This window comes from Berkeleyomyces rouxiae (genome assembly GCF_048999995.1).
Source record: "Berkeleyomyces rouxiae strain 22BRR77 chromosome Unknown BrBRR77_ptg000002l, whole genome shotgun sequence".
NCBI classification, from domain to species: domain Eukaryota; kingdom Fungi; phylum Ascomycota; class Sordariomycetes; order Microascales; family Ceratocystidaceae; genus Berkeleyomyces; species Berkeleyomyces rouxiae.
The window spans coordinates 476,901-492,346 of record NW_027396492.1 but is presented as its reverse complement, the minus strand read 5'-3'; the positions used below and the strand labels follow the sequence as shown (position 1 = coordinate 492,346).

Sequence of the window (15,446 nt, the reverse complement as noted above, 5' to 3'; positions counted from 1 at the left end):
GCTTTGTTGACAAGGCCCCCAGACTGCTGACAGCTGGCAGTAGCTGTCTTGGCAGCTGCCGTTTGAGCACCTGCCAGACATGACGAGACCCAGGCAAACAAGCTTCCAGCCAAATCGCAGCTTAAAATCAGAACGAACTGCTACACCAGACTACATGCAATCGTAGACCAAGGCAGCACTTTGCGATCGCTCTAGACTCTTCTGCTTTTTTTTGTCGTCTCGCCAGCCTCTCGATTTTCCCTCGTCGTATACCCCGCACCGCTCACCGAAACCGATCGCCCACCCACATGTGACCGCTCACCAAGCCACTCTCAACTCCGACCAAAAACCCCCACATTCTCGGCCTCCTCCTCTCCGTCTCCGCATACACCGGCCACCCTTTAACCCTGTGCAACCCCGGCCCCATCGGTACCCGGGCCTTGAACACTACTCAGCAGCTCGGCCCCAATGGCAGCAGACCGCGCAGGCGCTTCTGGTGCCAAACCTCTCTTTCCCAAGGGTCCTAGCTTCTCGCTCGACGACTTCTCCAGCAAAGACTTTATTGTCCGTGATTTTATAGACGATCTTGCCGACAGCGCAGGCCCAGCAAATCGCGCGTCGGGTGGCAGTGGCCAACCCACCCGACAGGCAGCCTTCGACCCGAAGCCACTGATCCGTACATTCGAGAGTAAGTATACCGCATTGAACCCCCAAACATGATAATATACAGCCACGTCACGGCTGCTAACTCTATCAACTATAGATGCTGTCTCACAACTGGACGATCTCACTGGCACTCTCCAAGACCGCGAGTCAGAACTATTAGCCAAAGTTCGTCGCGCAGAAATTCAACATGACCAGACTCTAGACACCCTTGGCCACAAACTCGACCAGTCCATCGAGACATTTGAAGCCCTCGACATTACCGCCAATGGCTCCAGTGGGAGCCTCAATAACGCTAGTCATAACGGATCAGACATGGGCGGAATTGTGGCCGTACAAATTGGCGAGAAACTAGAGGAGCTAGATCGCAAGAGGCGGCGCGCCAAAGACGCCATCTTCCTCATCCAGTGCTGGCAAGAAGTCAGTGAAACAGGGTCCTTGATATCCTTGCAGGGAATGCAACGACATGGAGGCTCAGATAACAAGATCCGCTGTGCTGTAATTGCAAAGCAGTTGATGCGCATCAGCCAGCGACTAGACCCGGCTTCTTGGAGCTCTTCAGGGTCCCGGTCAAACGTTCTACTCAATGGCTCTATCCCCGGTGGTCCAGGCAACTCTACAGTCCGTCACAACACGCGTGAAATCTTAGAAAAGTTTTCCGAGGGCCTCGAGCAGGAGCTACTAACACAGTTCAACAACAGCTACCGCCGGCAGAACTTTGATGACATGCGTGAGTGCGCCAGGGTGCTGAAGGACTTTAACGACGGTGCCTCGGTGATTGCTATCTTCGTCAACCAGCACCAGTTCTTTATTGATCGTGATCAGCTTATGGGCGATGAAATCACGGCCGATAGTGAATCATGGGATAAAGTGGCTGACCCTGATGCCGAGCCACCGAGTGTCGAGCCCAGCTTACAATCTCTGCTGGATGAAGTTCGTATTGTTATGCAAGAGGAGTCATTTATCATCAAGCGCGCATTTCCATACTATGAGACGGTACTTGTCAAATTTATCCAAAGAGTATTCCAGCAGTCTATTCAACAGCGCTTGGAGCTCGTACTGGACAAAGCTACAACAATCTCATCTCTTGCATTTCTTCGTGTGTTGCACTCATCACGGACATATCTCAATACACTAATCGACGATCTCAAGCAACACGGCCTTACTGAGCATCCGGAGCCATGTTCTGCTCAGGTCTCAGCCACACTTGACCAGCAGGTTGAAGAGCTATGTGTACCCTACCTCATGGGAAATGGCTATATTGAGCGCGAGCGCAAGAGCCTTGAAGAATTATACAACTCACTTCTCTTCAAGTATACAACCTACCACTCACGTAGGCAAAAGCGACCTACTGGCTTCATGGCTACACTAGCCCAACAAGGCACACAAATCATTGCATCCGCCAAGGATGCATACCTAGAACGTCTAGAGTCTTCGGATCTAACAGCCACGCAGAAGGCTATGATGCTTCGCGTTGCCGGTATTACCGAGGTCAACAAGAACGACGTTGAGCTGTTGGAAGAGGATGGCGTACTGAGTGTCGAGTACGCTAAGCGCATGCTCACATGGCTTGCAGAAAGTGTGCGCCGTGCTCTTGAGCTTGGTTCAGTCAGCGATACACCCAAGGACGCCAATGTCTTAATGAACCTTTTGCTCACCAGCATGGGACGTGTGTATATCGAAACAGCTCTCGAGGCAGCTGCCGACCATGCAACATCTCTCGAAAACAGCAAGACCGAACCAGACATGGCATATCTGTGGAATCTGCGCCCGGCTGTCACCATCACCACAATGATGGATCGTTTTGTGTCCACGGTGCTTATCCGCCTAGCCGAAGGCAACGCTACCATGCGACGTAACATGGAAGCCCAAAAGCGCAACAGCATCGACGCCCTTGAAAAGAAGACGAACAGTGTGTTCAAGGTCACGGTAGATGTTGTCGCCAACTATGTTGCCAAAGCGCTCAACACACAAAAGAAGCTCGACTTCCGCCCCCGCGATGGCGACGATCTCGATTCCTTACAAACACAGGCCTGCCAGTCCATCTGCACGTTTCTTTCACGCGTGTCGGCCAGTGCCGAACGTGCCATTGATGGACCTAATCTGGAGCACTTTTCTTGCGAGGCGGCCATGGTAGTGTGCCGGCTACTGTTTGAGCACTTCAAAAAGTTCCAAGTCAACGCTACGGGTGGTCTGATGATTACGCAGGACATTGCCAAGTACATGGGCACCATCAAGACATGGGCGCTGACTCGTGACGTGGAGATGGTAGTTGAGATGTTGTCAGAGGTCGGCTCGCTCTTTATCGTAGGCCCCGAAGCACTGAGAGAAAAGGCACGCGCGCTAGCTACAGGGCCGCCGGGCCTGGGCAAGAGACTGACCAAGACGGACTTTAAGGCGTTTGTGCAGCGCAGAGACGATTCCGGTAATGCAGAGATCCAGAACGTGTTGTCAGGCTTGTAATCCGAGGTGAGCCAAGAGAAAGAGACAAGGCGTGGCCAGTCAGATTTTTTTTATTTGTACGACGTAGTCTATGTACGATGCCGCCATGGCGTAGGTTTCCTTGTTGCCAAACATATCTAGTTATACTACCAAGTTGGCCAGGGCTTTTTGACCATGTTCTACCACAAGTATGTATGTAAGCCTACAGGCTTAGACGACGGCGAGCGGGACTAGTTAGGTGCTTATCCTACATTCTACGAGGCCAGCTGAACAGGCCGCGATCGGAACGGCGGACAAATTCCCAGCAAGACAACTAAGTGCAAGTAAGTGGCCGAGGCAGCTATACTACAGACAGACAGACGCTCGGGAGAGGGATAGACGCAACGCACAAGCCAGGTGATCTTTTTTTAGGAGGGCGGCCGGGAGATTTCTATAGAAGCAGGCCAAGTTATGCGTGTTTCCCGATTTATTTTGGAGAGCCATTATCTAGCACTCATCCAGGCAGACTTTGCCCTTCCGTGCCGTATCAAGAGTCGCATACACCACCACACTAGATCTTGTCGTTTATTTTTGCCTGTGAATCCCCGACAAATTCTTGTATAAGTGATTCTTGGCAGGTCTACAAATCGATGCTTTGTATGTGCACTGGCTGACTAGCAAGTCAGCGTCTTTTTTTTTCCCTTTCTTTTCCGTGCTTTTCTTTTCTTTAGCTGAGGATGGTGTGCTGCGCAGAGAGCTGGTTGGACCTTGGCGTCTTGGCTTTAAAATACACACTTGAGCGTATGCGGATGCCTTTTTCCCTTGTTCTCTCTTGAGGAGCCAGTAGTCTCGACTCATTTGCAGAGAAAACAAAAAAAAAAAAAAAAAGAGAATTGTGCTCATTTCGCAAAGGCTATTTCGGAGCTGCCAACATTCTGCCTTTTTTTTTTCATGTTGTCAACCAGCTACCTGTCGTTCTTGAGCAAAGTGAACGCCTCCAAGTTCGTCTTTGGTACTCGTATTTGTACCAGTACATAGTTCTATGGCGGCCCAAAAAGAAAAACAGCTATAACAGGAATATCAAGAGACAGGCATTAATAGGAGAGGGAGCGCCAGCCAAGCCACATGAAACACTGGCGCCATGAATAGAGAGATTGGCTCCGGCTTCTGCAGGCCTCTCTCTTGTTCTTCTTCTTCCAGCTTCCCTTGGGCTTTGTTGTTTGTAGACGCCCTTGATTTCACAGGCGCTTCCCCCCTTCCCCCAAGATCACTGCTCTTCTTGCTCGATCTCGACGTGGAAACGAAACAAACAAATATCGCCATATGGCTCATGCACGCAGACCTGGTTACTAGTGTCTCACATCCCATGCTGAATAGAATCACTGTTGCTCCTTTTCGCAGCCTCCCTGCCGATCTGGCAGCAAGAATAGGACCGGCAGAAGCACAAAACAAACACAAGTAACTTGCGAATTAGCAAATTCTAATTTTCCTCAGCTGCAGTCCATCTTTTCCAGGCGAGAGTTTCCCTCATTATACTTAACTGACAACATCCAAGTGCCTGTCCATTTGCGCCCCTTTCATAAGCCCATCTAGGAAACCCAATCTTCAGCGACACGGGTTCTTTTCTGGTTGAAGCCATTCATTCTCCCCAGGTCTTCGCTCCTTGCGAGGGAAGCCTAGACAAGCAAACACAAAGTTATTATCAGTCAAGCGTAAATAACTATAATATTGCCAATACTATCAATCTTCACGAGCCAGGGCCACGTCAAGGGCGGCCAAGAGCTAGGGTCATTGGCTGCATTAGGGTTGCTCTCTGGGCTGGGGTAATGTTCAAGTTCCTATTCCTCGCTTTCATCTTATGCTTAATGTTTGCCTGATGTAAAGTTGTTCCTGGCTAAGCTGGTGTCTTGTTCTGGTTGAGGCATAGTTTGACTTGACCTGCAGGAACAAAGTTTTTTAGCCCTCGAGACGTCTGCAGTCAACAAAGGGAGAGAAGATGGGCGTAGAGTTAGTTAGACATAGTATTTGTCCCTTTTCCTTGGTACAAGTACCAAAGGGAGACATTTTGTATGCTAGTATACTTGTGTGTATATACAGGGAGATGGAAGAATAAGACCGGCTCACGTTTTCGTGTCGACCACAAGAGCGAGAGACAGACAAGCTTATTCTGCAGCGTTTAATTGTCTGTGTTTGGGAAACCCAAAGTGATGCGTGATATTTCTTTTAATTTCCCTTTGACCTTTGGTCTTTTTTTCCTCGGCTTCCTTTCACGTCATGTCAGTCAGTCAGTGCAGACCGCTCCCCCCACGAGACAACGATCAACAACAAAGTCAACAACAGCAACAAACACCGCCAGTTTGAAACGTCCTTGCTCTTCTGCTGTGTGGCTTGTCGATGTTGATCGTAGCCTATTTCTCTACAAGATCTTGCCGGGGCTTTTGGCATAGTTGTCACAGAGCAGGACAGATCACGATCTAGGCCTGCTGGGAGGGAGCATATGCTTGGATGGGAACAAGACAACCCAAAGTTCTGGACCTCTCAAATCGCCCCTTTGTCAGCTTGGAAGCACAAGTTGCGCTGTGGGAGCAATGCCGCTCTGATCTGCCCCGGTTGATAATCTGGCCCAGAGAAATGGACATTCCCGGAAAACTTCCTGTTTACCCCCACTGTCTTTTTTTTCTTGGACGGGACAAGGTGCAAGACTCTCGTGAACACCAAACAAATAAAGAGTGGCAATGTTTGTGTAAGTTGTAGACAGGATAACTAACGAGTTGACTGGTTTGTTGACCCTATGTTGGCTACTGTAAATCGGTGACGAGCATGAATCCGTAGACCATCTAACTAAGCATATTTTTTCCTACGTTTCTCTGTCACCCATAACTAGTGTGTCTTTCCCTTTCCTTTATTCATATCGATTCAGCTCGCTCTGCCCAAGAAAAAAAGGAAAAGAGGCTGGGTCCATTAGCCTTCATGATCCTATGTCTCTTGGCGGCGCTTGTCTGCCCAACTAAAAGTTTGTGTGTATGTAACTACATAATTTTTTTTTTTGCTCCTGGTAAAGACAGAGGTCTCTACATGCATGAATGAAGTCAGTATGATATGGCCGGTGCTTCGGTTAACGGCCTGCCAATCCCACAAAAGCTCGAGCTTCCAACAAGCATTGAGTCCCAGCTTCGCCTGGGAGGACGCAGGGTGGGCGACTTTTGCAGTTTATTTTTGAGTTTATCAACTATCATATTTTTCTTTTGGGTTGACGGCTTTTCTGGAGAAGCTGCCCACTGAATGCACGCACATAGAAAAAACACGCAGACCACCTGCTTGCACGTATTTCGTACGGGAGTGGGCAGCGAGCAGCTTGCCGCTTCTGTAGTGCCACTTGCATGTGAAGAGAGCCAGCCGGTGGTTGTAAGGTTGGGCGACGAATATTGTCAGCAAGTACAAGTGCGGATAAGATTATTGACCGCCTTCTAGCCAACCTTTTCCTTTCTTTTTTTCCCCTCCCCTTCTTGCATTGTCCCTGTCCACTGCAGCTTCTTGCCAAGGACAATAAGACCACAATCAAACAGAGGCTCTCCGATGCTGCATATCTCGCACTTGTAGGACCAGGGACGTTTTCCCTCCTCTGCCTTTTTCCTTTGACAACATCACAGCTGTAACATTGAAGGGAAACTCATTTTGCACTTCAACGAGACTCTGTGAAATTGAAACGGAAGCGATTGGAGCAGAAAACGAAGTAATAAAAGGCAGAGGACAGAATAGGAAGCACTCAGTCTCATCAAGGAGCGTTACTAAACGGGATGGGCTAGGTACGGGTTGATAGGGATATATGGCTATGTAAACGGAGGGCGTAGGCCTAGCTCATAAAAAATGGGGCTGAACTTACAGAGAATGGAACAGCAGGAAGAAGGAAAAGAAGAATAAGAGGAGGAAGGAGCCAGGGACCTTCAGAGCGAGGGTGACATCACTAGTGGGCCCAACTCGGAGCACAACAACAGGAAAGAGCAAGAAAAACAAAAGAGAAAGAGTAAAGCCTCAATAACAACCCAGAAGGCAACTGCCAGTCACTGTGGAGAGAGAGAAACAGCGCGGAGGCGAAATAGAAGGGGTGGAAAGGGTTGCTTCCGGGTGGATAGCCGGGACTCGGAAGGCTGCATGTGAGGTGGAGATAGTTGCCAGCGCAGCAGGCACACACACGAGGGAGCAATTGCCTGGCATGACCCGATCCGAGTCCTTTTTGTCCCCGCCACTTTTTTTCTTCTCTTCTTTTCGGTGGCACCAAAGCTCAACAGCCATTTGCACGGAAGGGGAGCGGTGCCTTGAGATGGAGTCCAAGACTTGTTGTCTTTATTCCTTGAGTGAACGAACAAACATGTTAATATGGCTCCTCCATTCGGGGTGGCTGTCACCCGAGAGCATCACGTTAGTTATCTAGCCAGGCCGGCGATCATCATGTTGGTGCTGCATTTTCACTTCTAGTCTGCCATGGCCTCTGCTTGTTGGGGGCAGGAGAGGAGGAACCTGACAGAAAAGCAAATCACGCTCAGGGGCTAAGAGGCAAAGGGCCAGAATGAGTGCTTGATGCCGTTGCTGCAGGCCAAGAAATCAACCTCCCCTCCTCTAGGCTTGCTGGAGGTCACAGTGGGCAGAGGGATCCCTGGAGAAAGTCATTTTACTCGGGTGTGCTGCTGGCAGAGAGGGTGGTCTTGTAATCTTAGAGGGCACGAATGGCTAGTCTGGATGAGTCTGTTGTGGGCTAGAAGGCAACTGGTAGGAGTTTGGGCATCACAGAACTAAGGCCAACTGGGATAAGATGTGAGGTGTGCTAGACTCTATCACCGGTGAGAATCTATTGTAGCGAAAAGGGCGAGCCAGACGTAAAAGGCAGAGGGCAAAGAGGCGCAAGGGTAACAGTACGTCGAGGGGGGGAAGCAAGAAAGAGAGGGAGAGGGGTGCGTTGTGGGCAATAAGCCGGTGACATGCACGCCCCCCATCTCCTAGGACCCTTAGCTTTTTGTAGCTTTTTTGGGCCAATCTATTCCCCTTCCTTGTGCCTTTCTGGCGTGTCTGTAACCTGTACCTGGGCCTGTGCATGCTGAACATGAGCGCCTGTGCGCTCTTTTTTTTCATCGTCGACTTCGAATATAGCTTCTTGGGCTCTCAGACAGGACAAGCGCAAGGTCGGCGGCATATCTCTATTATTTTATTCTTTTTTTATTCTACTGAAAGCCCCGCCCTTGTGTTCCTTGTTACTGTCTCCTATTTCCCTCTCCTGCTTGATTTTAAAAGAGGTCATCGCAGATATAACCGTCCACGAACGCCTCCTCCTGTTTCTCTTCCGCTCTCTCTCTCTTTCTCTTCTCTTTGCCTTCCTGCTGCTTGTCTTCTATTTGGCGCCTTACCTTCTAATCACCGCTTCACTCTTTCAGCGGGCATTCGTTTCTTGTTCTTGCGTGACATATTCAAAGACTTAATTCCTTTCTTCTTTTAACTTGCGTCCCTGTGATTAGCTTTCTATTCAAAAGAGATCCGGAGTTTCTTCTTTTTCAAAGTACCCTTTTGACGACGCCTCCAAGACAAGGACAGAGCAACTTCTCAATCTATCTTCCTACTCTCAAATTCTCTGATATTAACGATGAGAGCTGCTGTTATTGCTGCTGCCTTTGCTGGCATTGCCAGTGCTGGCCACGCCCACCGCCGTGCCCATGACGCCATCCGCGCCGAGAGACGTGGTGCTGCTGTCACCGGTGCTGTGTACGGTGCTACCTCTGAGGAGGACTGTGTGTGCAAGACTGTGTATGAGACCCGCTACGGCGAGCCGATGAGTAAGTCTACGAGATGTCGAGGTCTTGGAGAGGACTGCCTAGATCGCCCACTAACATGATGTAGTCTACGTCCCCGACCATGTCTTCCCGGAGACCACATCGACCACCTTGAACGAGCCCACCTACGCTGCCCCCGCGGAGACCCTCACTGCCAGCAACACCACTACCGCGGTGTACGTTGCTCCCACGCCTGCTGCTCCCCTGAGCACCAGCGTCCCCGTGCCTCCTGTTGCCCCCTCGGCTCCTCCTGCTTCTAGCAGCGCTGTGCCCTCAGCTCCTGCGCCCGCTCCCGTGGCCCCCAAGGTCACCGAGGCCAAGGTCCCCGCCAGCAGCGCTCCTCCGGCTGCCCCCATTGTTGTGCCCAGCAGCAGCAGTGCTCCCCCTGCTGTCGTGCCCCAGGCCAAGATCACCACTACCGCCGTTGCGTCCGTGACTCCTTCCTCGCCCGCTGCCCCCAAGTCGACCTCTTCGACCCCCGTCCCTGGCGCCCTGTTCCCCGGCCAGAAGGAGGACCACTGGGCCATTACCTACACCCCCTACACCGACGATACCGGTTCCTGCAAGACCAAGGATGCCGTCCGCGCTGATATCAAGAACATCAAGGACATGGGCTTCACCACCATCCGTGTCTACTCTACCGACTGTGACACGCTTCCCAACGTTGGTGCCGCCTGCGAGGAGTACGGCATCCGCATGATCATTGGTATCTTCATCAAGCAGGCTGGCTGCGCCTACAACGGCGAGGTCCAGGAGCAGGTTGAGGGCATCATCTCGTGGGGGAAGTTTAGCATGGTCGACATGCTGGTTATCGGTAACGAGGCTGTCTTCCAGGGTCTGTGCTCTGCTGCTCAGCTGTCCTCGCTGATCACCACCGTCAAGGGCAGATGCAGCGGCGCTGGCTACACCGGCCCCTACTCCACCGCCGAGACCGTCAACGTCTGGGAGGCCGACGGCTCCGTTCTGTGCGACGTCATTGACGTTGCCGGTGCCCAGACCCACCCCTACTTCAACGCCGAGACCACTCCCTCCAAGGCTGGTTCTTTCGTCAAAGGCCAGATCGACATTGTCAAGGGCATCTGCGGTAAGCCCGCCATCTCTCTGGAGTGCGGCTGGCCCACCAAGGGTTCCTGCAACGGTGCTGCCTGCCCCGGTGTCGAGGAGCAGAACCAGGCCATGGCTTCCGTCCGTGACACTTGCGGTCAGGAGGTCGTTTTCTTCACCTACGGTGAGGCCCACTGGAAGAACCCTGGCTCGTGCAACTGCGAGCCCTGGTTCGATATCAAGAGCATCTTCGGCTCTCTGTTGTAAGTGCAACGCCTCAAATGAAGTATACGCATATCAAGTCATTCCCATGTGTTCTTTGCACATGTTTGTGAGCAGCCAGTGGGTGACGTTTGTCGAGTCTTGGCTGGCAGAATTGCCTTGAGAGAAAGCCCAACACTGTTTGCTGTCATTATTCTGCTCCCATAGCATAGACGTTAGCTTTGCTGCGTGTCAGCATGTTGGCGATCTTATCAGATCTGATATCCACGCTGCTTGTTCTGTTTCTCCTGTCTTCTGCCTCTGCTTGTGTCTCGCTATACATGTTGATATGCCGTCTGCTGTTCGCTTGATTATATTCGTTTGGTGCATTTTCATTTGTCAATACATATTCCGCGTGTTTCTTTTGTTGGGCTTTGTGACATGTATGGGCGGATAAACAGTACGATGAGGAGGACTACTTCTTTGTTTTGCCCACCCCCTTCGCTTCTTTTCTTCCCATATAATTTAGTTTATCTTACTCATAATCCCAGGGACTGATGTGTTCGGCCCGTCAGCGACTAGTTTATAATGCAAGCTCCTTAATGATGTTGAACCAAAGCTTAGGCCTCATGGTGTGATATACTCAAGTGTAATGTTGAATGATAATAAAGGACTTGTGATTTGATACAAACAACAGATCATGAATAAGTAACAATACCAACGACTAGAGCTGCAAGTATGTATAAAATAAACCAAACACTCCAAAACTGAGGAACAAAGAAAGGGAAGCCGCGACGCAATGAAGAGACCCAACACAAAACATTTCAAAAAAAACACGTTATAAAACCACACCTAATTAAGTTTTGTGTGCTGAGAGCAACGGGGACAACATCGGCGACGATGGCGCCGACCACTGTACCGGCACAGGAGAGCACGACAACGTATCCTACTCGTTGTAGTATTCGCCCTGGTTCCCTTGATTATGCGTCCATCCCATCGGCGACAATTGTCCCTGTCCCACGTTCACATTCTCTCGCGATGCCCAGTACTGAACACGCATACGACGTTCTCGCTCAAACTCTGCCCACCGCTTCATCGTGATCTGAGACGAATCGAACTCGCCGTCATGTTCATGGTCCTCCTTTACTCCATCCGAAGTCTGGCGGGTTTCTCCCCAAGAGAAGTCATCAAACTTCCAGAAAGCGTAGGTCGGGAGGACAAAGTTCCAAATCGGGAGAGAGAAGAGGTAGATGATCATCCAGCCTACATATGTCAGGGAGTGGGCTGTGATAATAATAAGAACACCGGGAAGACCCAGAACCAAAGCCAACAGGACGAGTGGAATGACCTGTACTGGCTTCTTAACGATAGAGACAATCACTAAATAAGACAGCACTGTTAGTGTCTGAAAAAAAACATCGACCGGAGAGTGATAAAACACTTACCAACATAGAACGTAAAGGCAATGGCAGCAGGAAGAACAAGCGTTCCCATAAGCTCAATGAACACCACAAACTGCATACTGAAGCAGAACGTTCCGCAAAGATCACGTACAAGAATCAGCTCCATGAGATTATGCACTGTGGAGTTGATCCATCTTCTTCTTTGCGATAATAACACCATGAACTCATCTGGCACAGTAGTCTTGCACACAGCCTGCGGAACAAACACTTGCTTGCGCTTGGGGAACGTCCGCAACATTAGCGTCGTCAGATACCGATCTTCACCAAGGAGCAGCAGATTTTTGCGGTGGAGTGTATCAATGACGTTGTCCGAATAGTGCTCGACAATATCCGGATTAGCTAAGATAGGAACCCAGTAGTTCTGAGTCCCCTTGGGCGCCTTGATACGGTACATGCAAAAGCAGCCGGGCAAACAAGTAACACCACCAAACACAGACTCAAAGGATTTGGCCAGATGATGAGAAATGAAGTACTCGAAAACTTGAATAGCAGAAACCCAGCTGGCGCGCTTGTTGGCAATCTTGGTTTCACCGCAGAGACCCATGATGTCGGGATCTTTGACCATGGCAGACACCATGTGGGTGAGAGAATCAGGGAAAACCTTGGTATCAGCGTCGACCATGAGCATGATTTCGTAAAAGTCGGGCGAAATTCCAGTCACTCTCCAAAGACCATTGAACATTTCGTACTCAAGCTCAGTCATGCGTTCATCGAACATGACCTTTTGCAGGAATGACATGAGAATGATTTGTGAGTCACGCTTTCCACGGTTGCCAGCTTTGGGCTTTGATTGTTCGGCCGGAGTGCCGCACTTGACAATAGTGACAACAGGAACGCGTTGTTGCTTTTCCACGGGGATCGAGGAGTCAGTGCCGTAATCGTAGAAACCACAGTAAACCTTGGCCATGTTGTGGCGCTTGGAGCCGCTAGCAACAGCCACGTAGGAGTAGGCCTGAACCTCATCAATCGGAACAATGAGATCAGTCATCATTCCCAGAACAATCTCGGGTGTAGAGTACTGTTCGCCCTTGCCACGAATATCACCATCGCAAATAACGATCATAACCTTGTGACTGTTGGGGTAATCCGTGGTGGCGATAGAATCCATGGTGGTGCGTAGACCATCGTAACCTTCCGAGTAGGCAGTCACTAGGCACATGGTATGCGCCAAGGGGAAGCCGAATGGCATATAGTCAGCAGGGGGTTGAGGGACAACAGCATCGTGAATAAACCCAGCTGGCCCAGGACCGGCTGTTGCAGTAGATCCGTTTCCGTAGGCATCAGACTGGAGGAAGCTGGTACGGCTATCATTTCCATCCCGGTAAATTGAGTTGGTATTGGTAAGAGGGCCGCCTCCCTGGGAAGACATTGTCGTAGGCATTCGCTTTTGTGAGTTTACCGTGCGGTCGATACCATACACAGCTGAGAAACGAGAAGTGGTTGGCAAAAACGAGGTGCGCTTGTTGGCTCGGTCAGAACCATTGACGCTGCTGTTCACACCTCCGGGGATACGAGGGGCAGCGCTATAGATATCTCTTGACCAATCTTCAATTTGCTTCTGACGTTTCCGAGGGTCGGAAGCCTGAGAAGTTTTGTCGGCAGCGTAGTGAGGCGATATGAACCATTGGAAAATGAGAGCTAGGCAGAAGCGAGAAACAACGACAGCCAGGATGAGAACAAGCATACTATACAGTACGATCTTGGCTGCAATACAGCCAACTGTTTTGGTGTCAATGCTGCCAACCACGATAATTTCCTGTAAGCATTGGGCCATGTGTTTATCACTGCTTGACTGGAACATGCGGGTGATGTCGCGACCCCGGAGCGCTTGGTTAAGCGCAGTGCTAGTATTGCGAAGCTCTCTGAATGTATCGGGGTAGGAAACTTTGTCGTCATCAAGCCAGTTCAGGAGATTGAGGTCAAGAACCTGACCCGAGTATACAACCAGATTTCGGGAGCTGTTGTGAAGATCGTCCCACGTGAAGTAAACATCGGCATCTGAGTTCAGGTCTTTGTAGAAGGCATGGCGAGCATTTGCAGTTGTATGGCAGGCGTAACCCAAGTAGAATTCTTCAGTACCGTTGGGACTCGAAGACCCATCCTGGTTGAATGTCCGGCAGGGGAAGTACCATGCCAAATCGTCGTTATCGTTAGTTGGGATGTCGGAGCCATCTGCCAGAGTAATTATATTCTTGCAGCGACCATTGACGTTCTGGAACAGGAAGCTGCCGTCTTTTCCGCCCTGAGGATCGGGTAGATCGAATAGAACGTTGGCGCCATCACCATCAGCAGAAGCCGGGATGCCTTCAGCAACAGGGTGTGCGGAATTGACAAGATTGTAGGCTTTTCCGTGGAAGATCATGAAGCCGTTGTCTACTTCGTTGATTCGAAGACGCTCGGGGGGTGATCCGCAAACAACCTCGTTGAAACCAAAAGTTAGGAAACCAACTATGGTCATAATGCAAAGAATAATCGTGATCAGGCCCATCTTCTCTCGCCAGGCGCGTTTTTGCGCTTTGTCGGGCATGCCACAGCAACCCAGTATGAAATTTGGGCACCAAAAAGTAACAGTATAACAGAACGCCATCCATAAGCTTAACGGCTGTGTGTCATTTTCGGGCTTGGCTTTCTTGGACTTTGATGCCTTAGATGAGTTGCGCTTGCTCCGTCTTTTTTCTAGGCGCTGAGTAGCAATCTTTTTTTCGTCCCTCACACGTTCGACGCGGGTGGAATTATCGGACACGGCATTCGTGTGAGTGGTCGAGTAGTCAACCGAAACCTCATCTTCCAAGATCGGATCGTTTCCAGTCGAAGAAGGCTGCACGTCAACATTAGAAGAGTTTACGGCGTGTTTGCGATAGTGGTAGTTCGGGTGGTCGGGGGTAATGCGATTCCGCTCCGGGCGAACAAGACTTCGTTTACGACCGATGGCAGAGGGGCTGTCGGTTTCTGACATGGTGCTATGGGCGATGTCGCTAGCTGCTAGAGGCATACGTTCTGAGTTAATGGTGGGTGACGCAAGAGTATCGGTTAAAGAAGAATTCGAGAGCGCACGGTGATGGCCATGACCTGAAGGACTGGAAGATCGATCAGTGTACATGTCGGGGTCCTCGTCACGCAGCGGTGGACTTTGTGGATGAGATGGCCCGTTGTACGACTGGCGACCTGCCCGTCTATCGGGGAGAGACATGGCTACTCTATGTTCCTAGGCGCAGCGAAAAGTAAAATAAGTTAGTCAAAAATAAGTTTGGACAAGCGTCGTGTAGCACGCGAAAGAAGTGACAAAGGCCCAAGACCGGCTTTGAAATAAAAGCGTAGATGACGGCAAAAGAAGACTGGTGGACATGGAAAGAGAGGAACAAGAAGTACGGGTATATTCGCCGGTGGGAGAGAGGTGAAAGACACCTGGGTGTCAAGGTCTCAATGTCAACAGGGCCAATAAGGTGGAAAGGGAACCAAGGGATGTTGAGTGGGAAAAGAGGGTCTTTGCCGTTGGTGATCATTACAGTGACTGGAATGCAGTGCCGTACTTAGGTGACCCAGCAATGCAAGATGGGTTTATAGTGGCACAACAGATATTAAAAGCAAGAAGTGGAAGTGCAGATGTGCATGTGGAGGCCGAAGCAAGCCAACAGCCGATGTCCGTCTCAAGCAGCCAAGATTCAGAGAGCCAGACTCTAGGAGGTGCAGGTGTGTGTGTGTACAGGTATGCTTAAAGGTGGTGTAAAAGGAAAGGGGGACTTGAAGGGGCAGACAAGAACAAGTCGACTAACCCTGTGTATCTGGATCTCAGCGCGCGCTCTCGAAGCAAACAGACCGTGGGCCACAAGTCTCGCTGCACGAGGGAGGGATCAGG

At 50.5% G+C, this 15,446-nt stretch overlaps 3 protein-coding genes across 3 annotated transcripts; 2 read left to right on the top strand and 1 right to left on the bottom strand.

Annotated features, from left to right (window-relative positions):
* Positions 1-447: 447 nt before the first annotated feature.
* BROUX77_001678 (uncharacterized protein) lies at positions 448-3,105 on the top strand (the record flags this gene model as incomplete). Its single annotated transcript, XM_073746133.1, has 2 exons — positions 448-667; positions 743-3,105. The coding sequence occupies 2 exons, from the start codon at positions 448-450 to the stop codon at positions 3,103-3,105; spliced, it is 2,583 nt and encodes an 860-aa protein (XP_073606760.1).
* Positions 3,106-8,695: 5,590 nt separating this feature from the next.
* BROUX77_001677 (uncharacterized protein) lies at positions 8,696-10,193 on the top strand (the record flags this gene model as incomplete). The annotated part of the gene is made up of 2 exons (XM_073746132.1): positions 8,696-8,885; positions 8,950-10,193. The coding sequence occupies 2 exons, from the start codon at positions 8,696-8,698 to the stop codon at positions 10,191-10,193; spliced, it is 1,434 nt and encodes a 477-aa protein (XP_073606759.1).
* Positions 10,194-11,073: 880 nt separating this feature from the next.
* BROUX77_001676 (uncharacterized protein) lies at positions 11,074-14,780 on the bottom strand (the record flags this gene model as incomplete). The annotated part of the gene is made up of 2 exons (XM_073746131.1): positions 11,074-11,507; positions 11,573-14,780. The coding sequence occupies 2 exons, from the start codon at positions 14,778-14,780 to the stop codon at positions 11,074-11,076; spliced, it is 3,642 nt and encodes a 1,213-aa protein (XP_073606758.1).
* Positions 14,781-15,446: the final 666 nt, after the last annotated feature.